Genomic DNA, 24038 nt, shown 5'->3' on the forward strand with positions numbered 1-24038 from the left:
ACAAGCAGTGGGCGGGGGTGCCAGACCCCTTGACAGCCAGTGGGTGGGTGTGGGAGACCCCCTTGACAAGCAGTGGGTGGGTGTGTCAGACTCCTTGACAGCCAGTGGGTGGGTGTGTACTAAGACCTCTTGACTGAAAGTGGTGGGAGTGTAAGACACCCCCCACCAGGCAGTGGGGGGGTGTCAGTCCTCTTGACAGGCAGTGTGTGTGTGTGGGGGGGGGGGAGGGGTGTTTGGAATGCGCTACCCTCATTCTTGTCATAATGACATCTACACTACTCTCTCGAGAGAGGGGTGCGCCTCCCCCTCCCCCCCAACCCTCTCTTGCCCTTTCTCTTTCTCACTTCATTTTCTGTAGCTTCTCTCTAGGTCTTTCCACTTCCCTCTACACTCATTTGTCTGTTTCTCCTGTCACACTTATTCTTCCCTTTCTCATCACATTCTCCTTCGTCTCCCTCTTCCCCAAATCACCCCCTCCATCTTCTCTCCCCCCTCCCCCCCCCCCTTCCCCTTCAACATCAGTGCACGTCAACAAATATTTCCTTGTTCCAAAACTACAACTTGCGGTTGTAGTAAAGCTTTTGTTGTTACAACTGATCCAAAATAAAGGAAAAAAAAAAAAAAGTTAAAAATGATACACAAATCAGCATGAAAATTGTCACTGTAGAAGACACTGAACAGCTAGAGGCAGATATAAATAAAGTCTTTGATTGGGCAACTGAAAATAACATGATGTTTAACGGTGACAAGTTCCAGGTACTGAGGTCTGGGGTAAACGAGGAAGTTAAACGAAACACAGGACACACTCAGACCTACTCATACAAGGAAAGCAACATGTCAAAGATCTGGGAATTATGATGTCTCACGACCTGACATTTAATGAACATAACCGAGCAATTATAGCGGCGGCCAGGAAAATGATACAATGGATTATCAGAATGTTCAAATCCAGAGATCTCGCAGCAATACTAATACTATTTAAATCACTGGTGCTGTCCCGTCTGGAGTATTGCTCAGTACTCACTTCCTCTTTAAGAGCGGGAGAGATCTCTGAATTAGAGGGAATACAGAGAACATATATGGCACGCATAGACACGATAAAACATCTGAATTATTGGGACCGTCTCGAAGCTCTCAAAATGTACTCTCTGGAAAGGAGACGAGAAAGGTATCAAATAATATATACATGGAAGATACTGGAGGGCCAAGTCCCAAATTTACACAGTAGAATAACAACATACTAGAGTGAAAAATACGGAAGGAAATGCAAATTAGAACCAGTGAGGAGTAGAGGTGCCACAGACAGTCAGAGAACACTGTCTGAACATCAGAGGTCCACGGCTGTTCAACACCCTCCCAGCAAGCATTAGAAATATTACCGGAACGAAGGTGGATGTATTCAAGAGTCACTTGGACAGGTTGACCAGACCACACACTAGAAGGTGAAGGGACGACGACGTTTCGGTCCGTCCTGGACCATTCTCAAGTCGAACCTTGAACAGGTTCTTGCAAGAAGTGCCGGACCAACCAGCCTGTAGTGGACATGTGGGCCTACGGGCCGCTCCAAGCAACAGCCTGTTGGACCAAGTTATCACAAGTCGAGCCTGGCCTCGGGGAATAGAACAACTCTCGAAATACTTCAGGTATGCTCCAGGTAAGCTGTCACAACTGCACAAAACAGGTTGGATAATAAGAACCTTTCAAACAAGGTATGTCAGACCAGTTGGACGGTAGAGCGACGGTCTTGGGTCATGCAGGTCGGCGTTCAATCCCCGACCGTCCACAAGTGGTTGGGCACCATTCCTTTCCCACCCGTCCCATCCCAAATCCTTATCCTGACCCCTTCCAAGTGCTATATAGCCGTAATGGCTTGGCGCTTTACCCTGGTAATTCCTTCCCTCCCTCCCCCCCCCTCATCTTGTGTTGCTCAAGCAGTTGTCTCCTAGAGGCCGCCTCCGTCCGTTTCTGTTGAGAGTCGGGCAAGTGTTGCCTGGCTATAGTGAGTTTACAGACTCTGGGAGCCGGTCGGTCGAGCGGACAGCATGCTGGACTTGTGATCCTGTGGTCCTGGGTTCGATCCCAGGCGCCGGCGAGAAACAATGGGCAGAGTTTCTTTCACTCTATGCCTCTGTTACCTAGCAGTAAAATGGGTACCTGGGTGTTAGTCAGCTGTCACGGGCTGCTTCCTGGGGGTGGAGGCCTGGTCGAGGACCGGGCCGCGGGGATACTAAAAAGACCCGAAATCATCTCAAGATAACCTCAAGAAGATACCCTCTGTATGACATAAGGCTACGACGCCACGATGTAAATCACCTCTGTAAACCACGATAACCTTACATGTTCCCCGCGCATACCTCTACGCCTGTATCCTGCGTGATACGCGTACAGTCACCACGAAAGTATCCCGATGGGCCGTTTGAGGATACATAGCATGTATTCTCGGGATGAATATTTTAAGCCAGGGGGTGGAGGCTGACGGATGGTGGACCCATAGTATACCGTTAAGCTTTGGGTATATCTGTTATGCTTGGGTGGTATCTAATTGTTAAGTTTTGGTTGGTATCTTCTGTTATGCTTGGGTTGGTATCTGTTAAGCTTCGAAAGCGTATCAGTGCTCGCAACTCATCAACCGCCGCCCATCAGACTTTTAATTATTAGTCGTTAATATCTGAAAGACGGTTAGTAAACTGGTTGTTAAGACGGTGTGGTTGAAGGGTGGGTGTGTGTACTCGCCTAGTTGTGTTTGCGGGGGTTGAGTTCTGGCTCTTTGGTCCCGCCTCTCAACTGTCAATCAACTGGTGTACAGGTTCCTGAGCCTACTGGGCTCTATCATATCTACATTTGAAACTGTGTATGGAGTCAGCCTCCACCACATCTTTGCCTAATGCATTCCATTTGTCAACCACTCTGACACTTAAAAAGTTCTTTTTAACGTCTCTGTGGCTCATGTGGGTACTAAATATCCACCTGTGTCCCCTTGTTCGCGTCCCTCCAGTGTTAAACAGTTTATCCTTATCTACCCTGTCAATTACTCTGAGAATTTTGTAGGTAGTGATCATGTACCCCTGAGCTCTCCTGTTTTCCAGCGACGTGAGGTGCATATCCCGCAGTCTTTCCTCGTAACTCATGCCTCATAGTTCTGGGACAAGCCCAGGCATACCTCTGACCTTTTTCCAGCCTCGTCTTGTGCGTGACAAGATACGGGTTCCATGCTGGGGCCGCATACTTCAGGATTGGTCTTTCATACGTGGTATACAAGGTTCTGAAGGATTCCTTACATGAGTTTATGAAGGCAGTTCTGATATTAGCCAGCCTTGTATATGCCGCAGATGTTATTCTTTTGATGTGGGCTTCGGGAGACAGGTTTGGCGTGATATCAACTCCTAGATCTTTCTATCTTCCCGTTTTAAGGAGGACTTCATCTCCCATTCGGTGTCCTGTGTCTGGCCTCCTGTTTCCACCGCCTAGTTTCATGACCTTGCATTTACTCGGGTTGAACTTTAGTAGCCATTTGTTGGACCATTCATTCAGTTTGTCTAGGTCATTTTATAGCCTTATACCAACTTCTTGTTTTAATCGTCCTCATAATTTTTGCATCAGCAAACAATGAGAGGAACGATTCTATACCCTCTGGGAGATCATTTGCATATATCAGAAACAGTATAGATCCAAGCACTGAACCCTGTGGGATTTCACCCCTCACAATGACTCGCTGTCTTCTGTTGCTTAGGTACTCCCTTATCCAGTGGAATACCTTCCCTTTCATTCGTGCCTGCATCTCCAGCTTGTGTACTAGCCTCTGGTGTGGTACTGTGTCATAAGCCTTCTGGCAATCCAAAAATATGCAGTCTGCCCACCCTTCTCTTTCTTGCCTGATTTGTGTTGCCTGGTCGTAGAATTAAATTAATCCTGTGAGGCATGATTTGTCATCCCTGAACTCATGCTGATGTTGTGATACAAAGTTTTTCGCTCCAGATGTTCCACTAGCTTTTTTCGCACAATCTTCTGCATCATCTTGCATGGTATGCTAGTTAGTGGCACTGGCCTGTAGCTCAGTGCCTCTCTCTGTCTCTCTCTGTCTCTCTCTGTCTCTGTCTCTTTTAAACATGGTATCGCTTGATTGTTTCAAGCGTAGGTTCGACATATATCTAATCTGGTGTGTATACAAGAGCTGCCATGCTTGGACCAGTAGACCTTCTGCAGTAACTTTGTTTTTTTTTGTATCAACACAAGCACATCCCACCGGCGGCTCCCAATCCCACTCAAATCCCCCCCTCCCCCCTCCTCGCTTCCCCTCACTCCACGGTCCTCCATCTCTAACTCCACCATTTCTTTAACAACCGGTAAAACTCCATCCCCACCTCCATAAAAGCAAACATTACAGGGGATATAAATACGCTCTTTCACCCCTCCGACGAGTACTCTACATCCCCCCCCCCTTTCCCCCCTCTCTCCTGGTGTCTCTAGCCCCTTTAGAAGAGCTCTCCCCTATTGTTTGTCCCCCTTCCCCCTCCCCCTTAAATGACCCCCAGGGTGGGGGGTGTAGCAGGATAGTTTAACTCTCCTGGTGTAATCTTAAGACCATCAGGGTCCCAAGTCTGAGGTCTGAGAATCTGCTCTTCGACGCCAAGCAGGTAATTGAAGATTGTCCATGTGTGAGTTGACTTTGTCCTCACGACCAACTTTGCAATATCAGACATAAAGACCAAGATTTAAGTTTACGCATTGCTCCATGTAGGAGGCCTGGGTCGAGGACCGGGCCCACGGGGACTTTGAGCCCCGAAATCATCGTAAAGGTATGCATGTATGTATTCATTCTCTAGTGAATACTATTGCACGTGTCCCGGTGGAATTGGCACTAGTGGAATTGGCTCTAATATTTGTCACTATGGGAGACTAAACAAGCGCTGTGCATCAAAGTAAGAACAGTGCCACAGCAACTATGGCACTTGCTGTGTACTCGCCTAGTTGTGCTTGCGGGGGGTTGAGCTCTGGCTCTTTGGTCCCGCCTCTCAGCCGTCAATCAACTAATGTACAGGTTCCTGAGCCTACTGGACTCTGTGTGTGTGTGTGTGTGTGTGTGTGTGTGTGTGTGTGTGTGTGTGTGTGTGTGTGTGTGTGTGTGTGTGTGTGTGTGTGTGGTGTGTGCCAGGATGGCTGGGATTGGGGGATTAGCCAATTAAATAGCTGGAGCCTGGTTACTGAGTCGTGAATTCGAATGAAGAAGATGGGGACGGTTAAGTGTAATTTGTTCCTTCCCCTCGCTAGCAGTCGGGTACACAGACTCGGACAGGCGGGACCAAAGAGCTAGAGTTCAACCCCCCCCCCATAAGCCCAACCCACAAGTGAGTAGACCCCCCCCCCCTTTCCCTGAAGCCTAATTTATAAATTTTTAGGACTCGTAGCTCTGCTGAAAACAGTAATTTGTTCTTCACTGTAAATATTCGTCTTGAGATCTTTTGTGATGTGCTTAGCCAGTGGACAGAGTGAACTGGACCTCACCACTCCCTTGGGGAAGAAGAAAGAGGGAGACATGATAACGACGTACAGGATTTTAAGGAAATTTGCATAAAACCCATAAAGCGAGGAACAGGACAAGGGAGAAAGATTGTAAATAATTGAAATAAGTTTAAATAAGTGTTTGGAACCCAGTACACTATTTATCATGCAAATGTGACGCCAGGAAAGCAAACAATACAGTCAGGGCATAAACGGCTCGAATTTCGGGGCTTAGGAGCTAACGTTCAACCCTACAGGCATATACATCGCTTATCTATCCTCTGGAGCAAGGGCCCTTACCTTGAGGTGCTTCCGGGGCTTAGCGTCCCCGCGGCCCAGTCGTCGACCAGGCCTCCTGGTTGCTGGACTGGTCAACCAGGCTGAGGATGCGGCTGCTCGCAGCCTGACGTATAAGTCACAGCCTGGTTGATCAGGGCGAAAACATAGATGGTGCAAACACTGCATAGGTGTGTGAAGAGCAAAGCTAAATCCCCCCCCCCCCCACGCGGGGGTTAGCATTGTATTCCTTGACCTGAAACAGATGGTCAAGTGGGGCAGCTTTTCACAATTAGACAATGGCAGTGGAAGGGTTCACATCGTATCTCAGACCGAGGCGGGTCCGACACTCCATCTTCTCTTGAAGTATCTGCTCCTATTTGTCCCCCCAGAAGCCCCGCATTACCGGGAAGATCTACCGCTGACACCGCGAGCGACAGAGAAATACGCCACGGATTCCTCTCCTTGCATTGAAATAAGTTTCGGTCCGTCCTGGACCATTGTCAAGTCGATCAACTTAAGAATGCTCCAGGACGGACCGAAACGTCGTCGTCCCTTCACCTTCTAGTGTGTGGTCTGGTCAAATTACCTTAGCCACGTTATTGTGACTCATCGCCTGCATTTGAAATAAGTTCATTGAGGTAAAATACACACAAAGGGATGAGGTAGCTCAAGCTATTCTCACCCCCGTTCAGTACATCGTGTTAATACATACATAGACACACATCACAAACAATAAACATATTACCAAACATTCTGAGAGATTAAACATCTACATTTCCTCCTTTACACACTCTCCTTGCACTGGTGTGTGGTTGAGTGATAAGGTTTTAGTGGTGGTGGGTGTGGGAGGCCGGGGTGAGTGATGGGTCTCCGCCGGCGGGGGTCAACCCTTGACACTTGGGTTCTCAAGGAAGTTGTCTACCCGCGCACCTTGAGCAGGGGAAGTTTCACAGCACTGCTCATAATCTTTAATTACGCGGTAGGGTAAGGAACGCTGGCCGGGGGGGGGGGCGGCGAGGGGAGGGGGTGCGGTGGAGGGAAGTATTAGGGGGAAAGCGCCAAGCCATGATGACTATATAGCACTGGGAAGGGGTCGGAATAAGGATTTGGGATGGGACGGGGGGAAAGGAATGGTGCACTTGTGGACGGTCGGGGATTGAACGCCGACCTGCATGAAGCGAGACCGTCGCTCTACCGTCCAGCCCAAGTGGTTGGAACGAGGGGATACTGGGGGTGTTGTTGTTGTTGTTGTATTACCTTCAGGGACCCAAGTAGCACGGGCTATGGTGAGCCCGGAGTGGACTTACCTGGCACAGGAGTGGGGCTGTAACTTGGGAGGGGGGAAGGGAGTCGTGTTTCGTGTCTCCCCCCCCTCCTTGCCCCCCCCTTCTCCCCCCCCTCCTTCCCCCTCTTCCCCCCCCCCCTCCTTCCCCCTCTTCCCCCCCCCCCCCCTCCTTCCCCCTCTTCCCCCTCTTCCCCCCCCCTCCTCCTGTACCTGACTAGTGCCGGCGCGTGATGGACGCTCATTTGACCCTCCCCGACACCTTCACATCTAAGCACGTCTTCCAGAACCTTCGGCTGCAGAGTGTGTAATTTATGAAGCAAATGGAAGAATTCAATTATTTTCCCCAGCGGGTAAAATAATAATACCAGCATGTTATAGATTATTTGGAACGTGGTAATGAAGTTCATCCGTTGCCGGTGATTAAAATCGGAAGCCAGAGGTCATTGGGGGTTAAATTGGTATATAATATGAAATTAGAAAATGGCAGGGTTGACAGGCGGGTAATGGGTGGATGATAGTGATCAACTTGGCCTCTTCCCCCCCCCCCACCCCCCATTAATCTAGTGGTTTTTGCTGGGGCTCATAGCTCACCCTGGTGCTATATTTTGCAAAGTGGCGAGCAATACCCTATTAATCGCAATTTCAAGGCCCAGCTGGTCGACCTGGTGGGGACTCTTGCTTTCCTGGGGCCAGATTCACGAAGCAGTTACGCAAGCACTTACGAACCTGTACATCTTTTCTCAATCTTTGGCGGCTTTGTTTACATTTATTAAACAGTTATAATGAGCTCCGAAGGACCAGGAGGCTGTTTATAACAATAACAACAGTTGAATGGGAAGTTTTCATGTTTGTAAACTGTTTAATAAATGTAACCAAAGCCGTCAAAGATTGAGGAAAGATGTACACGTTCGTAAGTGCTTGCGTAAGTGCTTTCGTGAATCTGGCCCCCTGGGCGGTTTGTCGGCCATTTTTTTGGCAGTTTTTCACATGGTGAATTTGAGGACGTGATGATCACTGCTTGCAAGGAGAGATTACTACGAGAGATGTTGCAGAGTTTGACTGCAAGCAAGGCGATCCGCTCACGAATTGGGAGCTAATGATCGCTAATTACTGCCAATTGGATTGAATTGATATCGGCTATCTTCTTATCTTGAGATGATTTCCGGGTTAGTGTCCCCGCGGCCCAGTCCTCGACCAGGCCTCCACCTTCAGGAAGCAGCCCGTAGCAGCTGTCTATCTCTCAGGTACCTATTTACTGCTAGGTAACATGGGGGGCATTAGGGTGAAAGAAACGTTTTACTCATTTGTCTCTTGCTTCCACCGGGGATCGAACCCGGAACCTCAGGACTACGAATCCGAAGCGCTGTCCACCCAGCTGTCAGGCGCTGTCGGCTAGATTATAACAGAAAACCATAAATAGTCTCCGATTCTGTTATTTGGGTCCAGGGCTGGGTTGGGGGCTGTTAGGGTTAGGGGAATTGCTTTGTGGAGTTGGGAAATTAGTAGTGAGGGGAGGAGCAAGAGGTTTGTAGGTTTATGGGTGGGGGTGAGGGGCTGGGAGGGGGAGTGAGACAGGGGGGGGCTCAGTTTTGGAGTTTAGGGTGTCTGACCCCTGGCTCACCCGGACCGTCTCTCACCCCACCTTGCGGTCGTTCTGGTGACGGTTCGAGTCCAACGCTGAGATTGATGGCAGAAATTGCGCGGTTGGGAATTGTGGCTAGAAGAGTTGAAGAGTGCATCAACTGGTTGAACTTGGTGGGCACGTGGTGTTTGTGTTGGTATAGTGTGGTGGTTGGTGGTGGTGGGCGTAGATATGATGGTCTGGTATACCTAGAGCATACCTGGAGAGGGTATGCTCTATGCCTAAGCCCCTCAGGGAGCCGGTCGGCCGAGCGGACAGCACGCTGGACTTGTGATCCTGTGGTCCTGGATTCAATCCCAGGCGCCGGCGAGAAACAATGGGCAGAGTTTCTTTCACCCTATGCCCCTGTTACCTAGCAGTAAAATAGGTACCTGGGTGTTAGTCAGCTCTCACGGGCTGCTTCCTGGGGGTGGAGGCCTGGTCGAGGACCGGGCCGCGGGGACACTAAAAAGCCCCGAAACCATCTCAAGATAACCTCAAGATATGCCTATACAAAATGCTTGGAGCGGATATGTGGGCCTGCTGCCGGGCCGCTCCAAGCAACAACAGCCTGTTGGATCAAGTTATCACAAGTCGAGCCGGGTGGCCCCAGGGTTTCGAAACCTTCTACAGGTATGTTCCAGGGTTTCTGGAATTGTTCTACTGCCCGAACCCAGCCTGGGTACCGGGCTCGGGTACCCGGTGCCCCCATCCTATCCTGGGTACGCTGGCAAATTGAAGTGTGATGATGTGTGCAGTTGTGGAGGAGACGAGTAGTGGAGGAGAGTGGAGAGAGTGCAGAGAGTGCCAGAGAAGGCCACATACCTGGCACCACGAGTGCCAGTTGTATCTCACTCATCCTGTATTTTTTTTGAGAGGTGACCATGAAGTGAGGTGTAGAGTCGCACGCATTCTGTCAAGTGAGGTGTAGAGTCGCACGCATTCTGTCAAGTGAGGTGTAGAGTCGCACGCATTCTGTCAAGTGAGGTGTAGAGTCGCACGCATTCTGTCAAGTGAGGTGTAGAGTCGCACGCATTCTGTCAAGTGAGGTGTAGAGTCGCACGCATTCTGTCAAGTGAGGTGTAGAGTCGCACGCATTCTGTCAAGTGAGGTGTAGAGTCGCACGCATTCTGTCAAGTGAGGTGTAGAGTCGCACGCATTCTGTCAGGTCAGATTCTGTCTTCACTCAAGGAGGCTACACGAGTGTTGTTCATACCTTTCTGTCTAGATCTGTTTAGGGGCTTGTGTTCAGTTGTGGAGAGTTGGGTACGTCAGTTGTGGAGAGTTGGGTACGTCAGTTGTGGAGAGTTGGGTACGTCAGTTGTGGAGAGTTGGGTACGTCAGTTGTGGAGAGTTGGGTACGTCAGTTGTGGAGAGTTGGGTACGTCAGTTGTGGAGAGTTGGGTACGTCAGTTGTGGAGAGTTGGGTACGTCAGTTGTGGAGAGTTGGGTACGTCAGTTGTGGAGAGTTGGGTACGTCAGTTGTGGAGAGTTGGGTACGTCAGTTGTGGAGAGTTGGGTACGTCAGTTGTGGAGAGTTGGGTACGTCAGTTGTGGAGAGTTGGGTACGTCAGTTGTGGAGAGTTGGGTACGTCAGTTGTGGAGAGTTGGGTACGTCAGTTGTGGAGAGTTGGGTACGTCAGTTGTGGAGAGTTGGGTACGTCAGTTGTGGAGAGTTGGGTACGTCAGTTGTGGAGAGTTGGGTACGTCAGTTGTGGAGAGTTGGGTACGTCAATTGTGGAGAGTTGGGTACGTCAGTTGTGAAGAGTTGGGTACGTCAGTTGTGGAGAGTTGGGTACGTCAGTTGTGAAGAGTTGGGTACGTCAGTTGTGAAGAGTTGGGTACGTCAGTTGTGGAGAGTTGGGTACGTCAGTTGTGAAGAGCGGGCTTTTCTATGGGGCCCGGAAGGCTTCGTCCATGTTTCTAAAGAATATACGAACCTGTCTAACAGACTCTGTATGCATGTACCGCCTAATTGTGCTTGCGGGGGGTTGAGCTCTGGCTCTTTGGTCCCGCCTCTCAATCGTCAATCAACTGATGTACAGATTCCTGAGCCTACTGGGCTCTATCATATCTACACTTGAAACTGTGTATGGAGTCAGCCTCCACCACATCACTTCCTAAGAAGTGATGTATGTTCCTACATGTATGTATGTATGTATGTATGTATGTATGTGTGTATGTATGTATGTATGTATGTATGTATGTAGTTCAGCCGCCTCGTTGTTTATCCATTTGATTTATCCATTTTTTAACAGGTTATAAACCTGTTTGTCCGTCTGACGTCCAGTTGGCATGTCTGTGGCCGAGGTGTGTGGTGAGGGGGGGGGACGGGGGAGGGGGGGTAAGGGAAGGTAGCTCCCTCAGGAAACAGGTTAAGCAAGCAGTAACTTAAGTAGCACTTAAGGCTGTAGTGTGTTCCCTCAGTCGGCGTCTCCTGCTCCCTATATCAACATTCCCCAACTGGTCATTAGGCTAAAGGGAACAACCCCCCCCCCCCACCCCCCAATCCCCTCCCCCCATAGTGGGGTCAGAGATAGTCTCACAAGGAATCACAAACCCTCGACGTAGGTTCGAACCCTCATCACGTTGTAACACCCATGACCTCCCCCCATAGTGGGGTCAGAGATAGTCTCACAAGGAATCACAAACCCTCGACGTAGGTTCGAACCCTCATCACGTTGTAACACCCATGACCTCCCCATTATATTATTGAGTTAATATTTTATTGTGGTGTTACTACGTCCCTTGTGGATTTGTTCGCTCAAAAACCTTCCTCCCCCTGAAATAAACCTTGCTGTATTTTCATGTTGTATAATACAGTATGGTGTATAATTCAGTACCCCCTGCCTGGAGAGGGTGTTGTGTTAGGTGTTAAGGAGACGCTGACCAAGTCATCACTACACGCTGTAATAGAGATCATGGCCAGCAAAAAAGAGAGATGTTCGGCGAGGTTTACTGTGAGGTTAATTACACGGTGCGCACCTGTGGTGCTGGCCCCCCCCCCCCCGGGAGGGGAGGGGGGGGGATGACGGGGGGCACCCACTTGCAGGGGGGGGGGTGAGGAGGGGCAGCACCCACTTGCAAGGATGGGGGTGGGGGAGGAGAGGGCAGCGGGGTTACTTAAGAGTGTGCCTGCTGGGTTGGGTGTTACCTCTTGGGCCTCTATTTTCGGCCATCTGCTCCCAAATGTTGCAACTCCAGACCGTTTCGTGTGTGTGTGTACTCACCTAGTTGTACTCACCTAGTTGTGTTTGCGGGGGTTGAGCTCTGGCTCTTTGGTCCCGCCTCTCAACCGTCAATCAACAGGTGTACAGATTCCTGAGCCTATTGGGCTCTATCATATCTACACTTGAAACTGTGTATGGAGTCAGCCTCCACCACATCACTTCCTAATGCATTCCATTTGTCAACCACTCTGACACTAAAAAAGTTCTTTCTAATATCTCTGTGGCTCATTTGGGCACTCAGTTTCCACCTGTGTCCCCCTTGTTCGGGACCAAAGAGCCAAAGGCCAATCCCTGCAAGCACAACTAGGTGAGTACACACACGAACCTGTACAAACACAGGTTCACCATGCCTGGTAAAGCCTCCTGATTGTCCCATATGAACACAATGGGTATAAGCCCTGAGCAACGTGTGTAATCCCCCCTACCTTATGCCTCCTTTTTATAAACAACCCCAACCTATCCGGTCCTGCCCTAACCCAGCCTATCTTACCCAAAATAAGAGATAAACGAGGTAACTACACACAGTTTATGTACCTCCCCCCCTCCCCATGTCTTCCCTCAGCTGGTAGAAAGGCGAGAGGTAGACCTGCGTAGGCAGGTAGAAACTTGAGGTAGATTAAAGCTTTTTTTTTTTTGGAGGGTAAATGGCTACGAGAGGACTGATCGCAGTCTGTAAACACAGAGAGGGAAATTGAAAAGGTTTTTGGACCAGTATTAATTATCCTTCCATAGTATTTGGTGCATCTTGTGCTGCTGTCTCCTCCCCTGAGAGAGAGAGGGGGAGAGAGAGGGAGGGTGGGAGAGAGAGAGAGAGGGGGGGGGGCGTCTCTCCCACGCGGCCACCAGAAGAAACAAAACAAGGATGTGTTGGCTTTAACGAGATAAACGTATCCCGCCTCTAGCATGGTGCTGTCACCCCCCCCCATGTCCTGGTGGCCCCCTGCCCTGGTGGTGTGTATACATATATATATATATATACATATATATATATATATATATATACATACATACATATATCACTATTATTAATCCATATGTAGGTCTCGTTCTTGGTGTTGTAGCGTGTTCTTCAGCATCTGGCCTGAGGGCGTGGCGAAACTTTACGCTACACTTCAAGTTATGTTGAAATCATAATGAATTTTACACAAAAATGGTGGCGGTGTGGGGGTGGGGGGGGGTCACATATATACTTGGAGCTCGATGAAAGATTTACATGTTGTGAAAGGGTTGCAAATGTTGACACAAGAGTGTGTGTGAGCACTTGCACAAGACCCCCCGTGCCATGTACAATGGTTCTTATTTCTTCGGCAAATACTAAGTCTTAATTCCTCAAAGAAAACGGCGATCCCCGGCCTCGATGGTAAACATTAACAGCTGTTGAAACCCCTTTTCCACCCTGCCGAAACCCCCCTCCCTTCCTCTCTCTCCCCCTCCCTCGCCTCCATTCCACATGGCATTATCGAAAGTTCGATCGTTGTAAGCGCTCGAAACGTTGCGTGTCGTGCGGCTGCCGCCAGGGTACGAAGCTGCTGCGGCGGAAACAACTTTTGCGTTGCTAGAGGACGACTGGAGGAGTCGACGCCTTTGACGGGGGAATCAAATCCCTCATGGAAAACGTAATTTGCATCGACAGCAAGTTGTCAGCCACATTATTGTTGGGTTCATACCATATTGCGTGTCGGATTATTCTCCTGGTGTTGGAGAGGGAGAGACGTGAGATGCTGAGGTCGTTGAGAGATGATAGCGGGCTCATAGATTGATTGATTGATGAAGATTAAGCCACCCAAAAGATGGCACGGGCATGAATAGCCCGTAAGTGGTGGCCCTTTTGAGCCATTACCAGTATCAAGAGCTGATACTGGAGATCTGTGGAGGTGCGAATGCACCCTGCGGGGCTCATAGAGATGAGAGATGCTGATATTGGGAGATGGCGGTGTTCGGAGAGAGAGAGAGATGACAGATACTAAGATAGCCGAGAGATGGTGGCAGAGCTCAGAGGAGATAATACAAGAATTCTTACATTCTTGTAAAACCACCAGCATCGTTTAACAACCAGGTACCCATTCACTGCTGGGTGAACAGAGGCTACAGTGCGCCCAGTCAATCCTCCCCGGCCAGGATACGAACCCCCAGGCGAGTGCTTTACCTCTGCGCCACGGGGACCGCCATGATTAACTGTTGAATACGAGGGCCGCGACAGGCGACCGTTGGGTGGAGGCGGGAACACGGCGATGGGCTCTGGCTCCATGATGGACGAGGCTTGTATTGGTATTGTTAAGGCCGTGCCCTTGTCTTTATACAACGGAGCGTTCCTTGCCATGGCTTATTTTGCTATCACAGTTGCTAACTTTAATAAATTTAATATCGGCTATGAATACACACACACACACACACACACACACACACACACACACACACACACACACACACACACACACACACACACACACACACACACGTGGGGGCCTCGTAGCCTGGTGGGGTGGGGGCCTCGTAGCCTGGTGGGGTGGGGGCCTCGTAGCCTGGTGGAGTGGGGGCCTCGTAGCCTGGTGGATAGCGCGCAGGACTCGTAATTCTGTGGCGCGGGTTCGATTCCCGCACGAGGCAGAAACAAATGGGCAAAGTTTCTTTCACCCTAAGTGCCCCTGTTACCTAGCAGTAAATAGGTACCTGGGAGTTAGTCAGCTGTCACGGGCTGCTTCCTGGTGTGTGTGTGTGTGTGTGTGTGTGTGTGTGTGTATGGTGTGGGAAAAAAAAATAGTAAGTTAGTAGTTAGTAAACAGTTGAGAGGCGGGCCGAAAGAGCAAAGCTCATCCCCCGCAAAAACACAACTAGTAAACACAACTAGTAAACACAACTAGTAAACACACACATATTCATAGGGGGCCGGTGGCCGAGCGGACAGCACGCTGGCACGTGATCCTGTGGTCCCGGGTTCGATCCGGGACCACAGCTGATGTCTCGATGTTTCAGCGCCGGCGAGAAACAATGGGCAGAGTTTTTCACCCTATGCCCCTGTTACCTAGCAGTAAATAGGTACCTGGGAGCTAGTCAGCTGTCACGGGCTGCTTCCTGGTGTGTGTGTGTGTGTGTGTGTGTGTGTGTGTGTGTGTGTGTGTGTGGTGTGGAAAAAATAGTAGTTGTAGTTAGAAACAGTTGATTGACAGTTGAGAGGCGGGCTGAAAGAGCAGAACTCAACCCCCGCAAGCACAACTAGGTGAATACATACACACACTGGGGGGGGGCGGTGGCCGTGTGGATAACACGCTGAACACGAAATCCTGTGGCCCGGGTTCGATTCCCGGTGCCGGCGAGAAACAAAAATGGGCAGAGTTTCTTCCACCCTGATGCCCCCTGTTACCTAGCAGTAAATAGGTCCCTGGAAGTTAGACAGCTGTTACGGGCTGCTTCGTGTGTGTGTGTGTATGTGTGTGTGTGTGTGTACTCACCTAGTTGTGTACTCACCTAGTTGTGTTTGCGGGGGTTGAGCTCTGGCTATTTGGTCCCGCCTCTCAACCGTCAATCAACAGGTGTACAGATTCATGAGCCTATCGGGCTCTATCATATCTACACTTGAAACTGTGTATGGAGTCAGCCTCCACCACATCACTTCCTAATGCATTCCATTTGTCAACCACTCTGACACTAAAAAAGTTCTTTCTAATATCTCTGTGGCTCATTTGGGCACTCAGTTTCCACCTGTCCCCTTGTGCGTGTTCCCCTTGTGTTAAATAGACTGTCTTTATCTATCTGTGTGTGTGTGTGTGTGTGTGTGTGTGTGTGTGTGTGTGTGTGTGTGTGTGTGTGTGTGGTGTGGTGTGGTGTGGGGAAAAAAGTAGTAGTAGTTAGAAACAGTTAATTGACAGTTGAGAGGCAGGCCGAAAGAGCAGAGCTCAACTCCCGCAAGCACCAATAGGTGAATACAACTAGATGAATACACACACACACAAAATGTATTATACATTTATATATATGTAAACAAAACAACATATGCCCTTGGAGGTCCATTGTAGATGATATCGGAGACGCTTGTCCAAAGAGGTGGTGGTTGGCCGCCATTCTCCACCTCCCGTGCCAGTGTAGGAGCCTCATACAGCTGGTAAAATAGAACAGGAGTAAGCCTCAATACAGCAGATCGCGGCGTGATGAAGGAATATTGGAGCAAGAGAGAGGCTTGAATCGCCGGTGACGTCAGCGGGGGAGTTGGCGTCGTGGTGACGTCACGGGGGGAGCCCCCAGGGTTGAAGGCATGAGATTACATCTTGGAAGAGGGGGGCGCTGCTCCCTGGCGGGATGGGGATGGGGGGGGAGATTCGTCTGGTCTTGACAATGTATTTCATACTGGTTAGTTGCTTTGTCTCTGAAGCAGATCCAAGTAATAACACTGATGTGGGGGGGGGGGGAAGAGAGGGGGAGGTCTCTTGTCTCTAAAGATGGCGGTTCGTGTCTTGTCTATTCTCCTTGGTATCTTGCATATTGTGATCATATCTCCTCATGTTTTTTTCACAACCTCTATGGTGGTGTGATCTATTTCCATTAGCCTGTCCTCAGGGCACCACAGTCTTGTTGTCAACCCTCTCTACTTTTTCAATTTTGGTCAAATCCTTCACATGGTGCCGGATTCCAGGCCGGTGTTGCATATTCCAACATTGGTCTGACGAATGTTGTGTGGATTGCCTTCAAGGAGTCCCGATTTAGGCTTCTAAATGATGTGATGGTTCTCAGCGTCACTTATGCTGCTGATGTTACTCTCTCTTTGTGTACCTCTGGTGTTAATGTTGCAAATATATCCACTTAATTTATTTTTGTATTCATACAGCTTCTTTTCTCCATATGATATAGGTCTCTCCTACACTATTTTGAAATCGTCTCTGAGCTTCTCTCCTGACTCTGATGTATTTATTGCTGGTTTTCATTTTTATTATTATTTTCTACCACAGACGTGGCATTAGTGCCTGGCGTTTGTCCTCTGTCCTCTGTACTTTCTCGCGGCTCTTTTGGTGCTCTGTTAGCACCAAACCGCTCAAAAAGCACCGTTTTTTGAGCGGTGCTACAAAAAGAGCACCGCTCTTCTGTATCGGTGCTCTATTGTAACAGCCAATACAGGGAGTACAGGCTTTCCTGTATTTTGAACTGAGGGTTTCCTGGTCTCGTCCACCTGGTCGAGGTCGTCCTGGAGGCCTGGTCGAGGACCGGGCCGCGGGGACGTTGAGCCCCGAAGTCATGGCAAGGTATCCGCGTGGTAAGGTAGCCAGCCACCGCCTCCTTGAGTGGTATATACCTGGTTGATACCTGGTTGATGGGGTTCTGGGAGTTCTTCTACTCCCCAAGCCCGACCCGAGGCCAGGCTTGACTTGTGAGAGTTTGGTCCACCAGGCTGTTGCTTGGAGCGGCCCGCAGGCCCACATACCCACCACAGCCCGGTTGGTCCGAGCTCCTGCGACGTGTGAACACGTTTGTGCACAATGAAAACCATCATGTCGTTTGCTGTTTGCAGTTCACGCAGAAAGTATCTTCTTAATTTGCGTACCTTGCGAAGATTTCAGGGCACAACGTCCCCGCGGCCCGGTCCCCGACTAGGCCTCCCGGTTGGTGGGCTGGAAAACCAGGCCCCTTTAACGCGGCTGCTCACAGCCTGAAGTATGACTCACAACCTGGTTGATCAGGTATCCTGATCTCATAACTCTTACAGATTATGAGTTGCTTGTGCGTCCAGCAACTTATTCCTGTTCAACACGCTTCCGCTACACATAAGGGACATAACTGGCACACCCCTCACAGTGTTCAAGAGAACTCTATAAGCACCTCCAAAGAATACCTGATCAACCAGGCTGTGACTCATACGTCTGGCTGCGAGCAGCCGCGTCCAACAGCCTGGTTGATCAGTGCAGCAACCAGGAGGCCTGGTCGACGACCGGGCCGCGGGGACGCTAAGCCCCGGAAGCACCTCAAGGTAACCTCAAGGTAAGGTAGCGTCAGTGGTATGTTGCTCTCAGAAGTGTTTGTCTGCGGCGTCTACCAGTTTTGCTCTCCATGGGCCAGATTCACGAAGCAGTTACGCAAGCACTTACGAACCTGTACATCTTTTCTCAATCTTTGGCGGCTTTGTTTACAAATATTAAACAGTTAATGAGCTCCGAAGCACCAGGAGGCTGTTTATAACAATAACAACAGTTGATTGGGAAGTTTTCATGCTTGTAAACTGTTTAATAAATGTAACCAAAGCCGTCAAAGATTGAGGAAAGATGTACACGTTCGTAAGTACTTGCGTAAGTGCTTTCGTGAATCTGGCCCAATGTCCCGTGACCCCTACCGCAGGGGGGGGGGACCTTATTTATCCAGTCTTATTTCCCTGTGGTTGAAGTCCTCAAGTATTAGGCTGTTAGGTCTTGTTTCCGTTGCCTCTATGTCCGCTTTTTCCAATACCTTCAGGCAATTGTCGATACGTTTGTCATATCTTGAGGTTATTTTGATTGATTGATGAAGATTAAGCCACACAAAAGGTGGCACGAGCATGAATAGCCCGTAAGTGGTGGCCCTTTTCAGCCATTATCAGTATCGAGAGCTGACACTGGAGATCTGTGGAGGGGTTATCTTGAGATGATTTCGGGTCTTTAGTGTCCTTGCGGCCCGGTCCTTGACCAGGTCTCTACGCTCAGGAAGCAGCCCGTGACAGCTGACTAACACCCAGGTACCTATTTTACTGCTAGGTAACAAGGGGCATCAGGGTGAAAGAAACTCTGCCCATTGTTTCTCGCCGGCGCCCGGGATTGAACCCGGGACCACAGGATCACAAGTCCAGCGTGTTGTCCGCTCGGCCGACCGGCTCTCATATACTGAGCTGAGGCAGGATCTACGGCCAGGAGGGGGGGGGGCGGACGAGGCTGTTGCTGAAGCGTTTGGGCTAGTTTAATACAACACTAATAAATTAAATGACCTTGTTGTACCGTTGTCCTTGTGAACTTGAGGATAATCTTGACACTAGGATTCTACTGCTAATTTGATTCCAATCGCTGAAAATGTAATTTTGCAAAGGTGTATATACATCACTGTGGAGGGCGGGCGCGAGCGATGTACCTAATATGTTAATAAAAAAAAAAAAAATTGACGAGGTCGGTGGGTGTTGGGGAGGACTTACAGGGGCTCCTCTGGGGAAATCTGAGGAGGAGAAATAGACCTGAGGCAGCGCCTCCACCCCCATGCCCCTCTTGAGAGTTTTAAGGACCATCTGTGCTCGCGCGCGCGCGAGCGCGCGCGCGCACACACACACACACACACACACACACACACACACATATATATAAATTCAAAAAGAGGTGTGGTGGATTTGCTCAAGGTACAAGAGGCTCGGGAACTGGAGCACAACCTCTACAGGGCTGTGGAGACACAAGAGCCTATATATTAAATAATACCCCCCTCCTCCTCCCCCCCCCACATTATCTCCCCCCCCCCTCCCCTTCCTCAGAGTACTGTGAGACCGGGGCGAAGTAATGCCATTCACCCTTTGTGTTCCTGGCGGGCTGTGGCGAGCACCTCCTTGGACATGATTGATCCGTTCTCGGATATCTGTGGATAATGGCTCGCCTCCTTCCCCCCCCCCCCCCACCTCCTGCACCTCGCCCCCCATCCCACTCTGTTGCCCGAGAGAGAGAGACATACAAACACAACACACGCACACGCACGCACGCACGCACGCGCGCGTATCTCGTGTGGGACTCAACTTCCTCCAATGCAACGCAGGTAACACTCTCTGGAGACAATACTAAGCCACAAACTTTATCTACCCTATCAAAGGAATTGATAGGGTAGATAGACAGGCTATTTTCTAGTCTCCGTGGTGTAGTGGTAAGATACTCTCCTGGCGTTCCGCGAGCGCTTTGTCATGGGTTCGTATCCTGGCCGGGGAGGATTTACTGGACGCAAATCCTTAACTGTAGCCTCTGTTTAACTCAACAGTAAAATGAGTACTTGGTTGTAACAACGATTCTTCGTGGCGGGGATCGTATTCCAGGGACCTGCCCGAAACGCTACGCGTACTAGTGGCTGTACAAGAATGTAACAACTCTTGTATATATCTCAAAAAAAAAAAAAATTAACACAAGGGGCACACGCACTAGGGGACAGGTGGAAACTGAGTGCCCCAATGAGCCACAGAGATATTAGAAAGAACTTTTATTTAGTGTCAAGAGTAATAGACAAATGGAATGCATTAGGCAGTGATGTGGTGGAGGCTGACTCCATACAGTTTCAAATGTAGATATGATAGAGCCCAGTAGGCTCAGGAACCTGTACATTAGTTGACTGACAGGTGAGAGGCGGGACCAAAGAGCCAGAGCTCACCCTACACTCTTTTGCACAAAACTGGAGATGCCTTTTCACCAGATTTCGAGATCTCCTGTCTTGGGTGTTTTATTTAAAAAAAAAATGAGTTTAACTGGTGACAGAGCACCTCTGGAACGTCCCCAGAGGCTCCAAAGATGATTCCTTGTGCTTTTGTCCCATCTACTCCCAGGCCGGGCTCGAATAGGAGTGCAAGAACTCTATAAACCCTCCCCAGGTATGCTCCAGGTATAGCCACACCTCACCTACCATGACTACCACGTCATCTAATACTGTTCTTGACGACCATTCGTCTTAGTCTTGATCTTCCTACATTGGTTCTTGCGTGAAGACTTCTCGAAGTCGCTCGGAGGATTCTTCGCAAACTTCCATGTCATTTTCCGAGAGAATTCTCCGTGGTCGTATACTGTTATTTCTCTCCTTATATGAGTGTGAAACATTGTGTTGGTCCTAAGCCTTTCGAGACATTGTAGATTTTAATTGTGGAGTGAGTGTCAAAGAGCCCCGTGGGGGGAGCCCTCTTCTCACTGCAACTAAGATCCCCCCCCCTTCCCCTGGAGGCCAAGGGGGGCCCCCTTTCCCTTGGAAGGCCACAAACACCCCCCCCACCCCTGGGGCGGTGTTGCACAAACCAATCTGAAAAGATTAATTGAGGTTTGTTAACTCTCCGGAGACCCGTTGTTTCCAGTGGCCCTCTGGCTCTTAACACCTCTCCCTCCTGAAGGAATTATGACATGTGATGATGAGGATGGTGATGATGAGGATGGTGATGGTGATAATGGTGATGGTGATCGGAAATAGTAATTTAATTGCTATTAAATTACTATTTAATTCAAACATTGTGAAAGGTATTCGTAGGTTAATTGGAACTCCGTTTTCTCCTGTCCTGGGTAATTACAACAAAACTGCGGCGTGTTGTGTGTGTGTGTGTGTGTGTGTGTGTGTGTGTGTGTGTGTGTGTGTGTGTGTGTGTGTGTGTGTGTGTGTGTGTGTGTGTGTGTCTGTGTGTTTACTAGTTGTGTTTTGCGGGGGATGAGCTTTGCTCTTTCGGCCCGCCTCTCAACTGTCAATCAACTGTTTACTAACTACTTTTTTTTTTTTTTTTTCCCACACCACACACACACACACACCCCAGGAAGCAGCCCGTGACAGCTGACTAACTCCCAGGTACCTATTTACTGCTAGGTAACAGAGGCACTTAGGGTGAAAGAAACTTTGCCCATTTGTTTCTGCCTCGTGCGGGAATCGAACCCGCGCCACAGAATTACGAGTCCTGTGCGCTATCCACCAGGCTACGAGGCCTGTGTGTGTGTGTGTGTGTGTGTGTGTGTGTGTGTGTGTGTGTGTGTGTGTGTGTGTGTGTGTGTGTGTGTGTGTGTGTCTGTGTCTCTGTCTGTCTCTGAACTAACAATTAAAGTTTAATCAACACGAAGCATTTCAAAACGTGTTTATTTTTCCAATTGTATGTGGATATTGTGTATATTGTATGTGGATATTGTACTGTATGTGTATATTGTATGTGTATATTGTACTGTATGTGTATATTGAGTTCTTTCACGTGCATATAGAGGCCGCGTTCGTGCTTGTCTCGCAGTACGTGCATCTCGCGGCGCTTGTTATAGATTCAGCTACTCGCAACAAGTTCCATGTAGCACGGGCTATGGTGAGCCCGGAGTGGACTTACCTGGCACAGGAGCGGGGCTCTGATCTCGCGGTCTCGCGCGCGTGTATCTCGCGGTCTCGCGCGCGTGTATCTCGCGGAACATTACAAGTCTAAATGAAGGGAAGGAAATAACAATGAGGGAAGCACGTAGAAAGGGAGGGTGAAGTGGGGTGGGGGGGGGGGGGTGCAAGGAAAGGACAGGAGGTGGGATAGGCAGACTAAAGTGAAGGAACCTCTTGGGGACCATTGGGGATCGAACCTGGACTCTGCAAGAAGCGACGTGACTCCAACAAATAAAAAATGGTTGGTCACCCACTCTAAGAGTAATAGATGCAAACTCGTATAATAATTTTGGGGTAACCAAATAGTCCCTTTTTCTTATTTGTGTTTTTATTTCTACATCAATAATGGTGTTGTGTTTCTTAAAAAAAAAAGTAATGGCTGTTTATTACCATTATTAATGGCGTCTCCCGGAGAACTGACGGTCTCTGGTGACAGGAGTGATTAGTGGACAGAATAATAAAGACGGTACTGGCAAGGGCGGCAGTAATAAAGAGGGGGGGAGGGGGGGTGTAGCCCGTGTATAGAACTGAAGGCAGATGACGGAGGTGAAAAAGTGTGGGGGGGGGGTCGAGTGGGGGGCGGTGGGGGGGGTGATGGGTCGAGTGGGGGGCGGTGGGGGGGGGGGGGGGGTGGTGGGGGGGGTTCACATGTTTGATGTCTAAAATTAACTCTTCAGGGGAAACTGAGAGGGGGACAAAGGTGGCGATATGGACCCGCCCCCCACCCCCCCCCCCCCCCCGGCTCAGAGGTGTGAATTAGATGTGTGTGAGAGGGGGGGGTCTCTGTGGGGTAGTGTGGGGGGGGGGAGAGTCAATGGTGGAGGCTGCAGGTGTGTGTGTGTGGGGGGGGGGGGGGGAGAAGGGCCCTTGAGGGAGGGATGGCACTGGGGTTAGGGGGGGGTGTGGGGTAGGTTTCGTGTCGCAGAGCGAGAGAGAAAGCTACTTTCATCTATCTTTAGATATTGACCTCACCCTCCCAAATCCTGCTGTAGGGCGACCTCCTCCTCCTCCTTCCCACCAGAGGACAGGTCAACCTCCTCCTCCTCCTCCCCCCCACCAGAGGACAGGTCGACCTCCTCCTCCTCCTCCTCCTCCCCACCAGAGGACAGGTCGACCTCCTCCTTCTCCTACCCACCAGAGGACAGGTCGACCTCCTCCTTCTCCTTCCCACCAGAGGATAGGTCGACCTCCTCCTCCTCCTTCCCACCAGAGGACAGGTCGACCTCCTCCTCCTACCCACCAGAGGACAGGTCGACCTCCTCCTCCCCACCAGAGGACAGGTAGACCTCCTCCTCCTCCCCACCAGAGGACAGGTCGACCTCCTCCCCACCAGAGGACAGGTCGACCTCCTCCCCACCAGAGGACAGGTCGACCTCCTCCCCACCAGAGGACAGGTCGACCTCCTCCCCACCAGAGGACAGGTCGACCTCCTCCCCACCAGAGGACAGGTCGACCTCCTCCCCACCAGAGGACAGGTCGACCTCCTCCCCACCAGAGGACAGGTCGACCTCCTCCCCACCAGAGGACAGGTCGACCTCCTCCCCACCAGAGGACAGGTCGACCTCCTCCCCACCAGAGGACAGGTCGACCTCCTCCCCACCAGAGGACAGGTCGACCTCCTCCCCACCAGAGGACAGGTCGACCTCCTCCCCACCAGAGGACAGGTCGACCTCCTCCCCACCAGAGGACAGGTCGACCTCCTCCCCACCAGAGGACAGGTCGACCTCCTCCCCACCAGAGGACAGGTCGACCTCCTCCCCACCAGAGGACAGGTCGACCTCCTCCCCACCAGAGGACAGGTCGACCTCCTCCCCACCAGAGGACAGGTCGACCTCCTCCCCACCAGAGGACAGGTCGACCTCCTCCCCACCAGAGGACAGGTCGACCTCCTCCCCACCAGAGGACAGGTCGACCTCCTCCCCACCAGAGGACAGGTCGACCTCCTCCCCACCAGAGGACAGGTCGACCTCCTCCCCACCAGAGGACAGGTCGACCTGTCCTCCCCACCAGAGGACAGGTCGACCTCCTCCCCACCAGAGGACAGGTCGACCTGTCCTCC

General features: G+C 50.4%; 1 protein-coding gene across 1 annotated transcript in view; it reads left to right on the forward strand.

The window, feature by feature from the left end:
- LOC123757380 (uncharacterized) overlaps nucleotides 1-24038 on the forward strand; it is a 759793-nt gene that overhangs the window by 709872 nt on the left and 25883 nt on the right. The window contains exons 4-5 of the mRNA XM_069327407.1: nucleotides 4739-4796; nucleotides 20943-21054. Coding sequence (XP_069183508.1) covers nucleotides 4739-4796; nucleotides 20943-21054 — 170 coding nt within the window. The remainder of the gene's footprint in view (nucleotides 1-4738; nucleotides 4797-20942; nucleotides 21055-24038) is intronic.

This window comes from Procambarus clarkii, chromosome 19 (assembly GCF_040958095.1).
Source record: "Procambarus clarkii isolate CNS0578487 chromosome 19, FALCON_Pclarkii_2.0, whole genome shotgun sequence".
Lineage (NCBI taxonomy): Eukaryota > Metazoa > Arthropoda > Malacostraca > Decapoda > Cambaridae > Procambarus > Procambarus clarkii.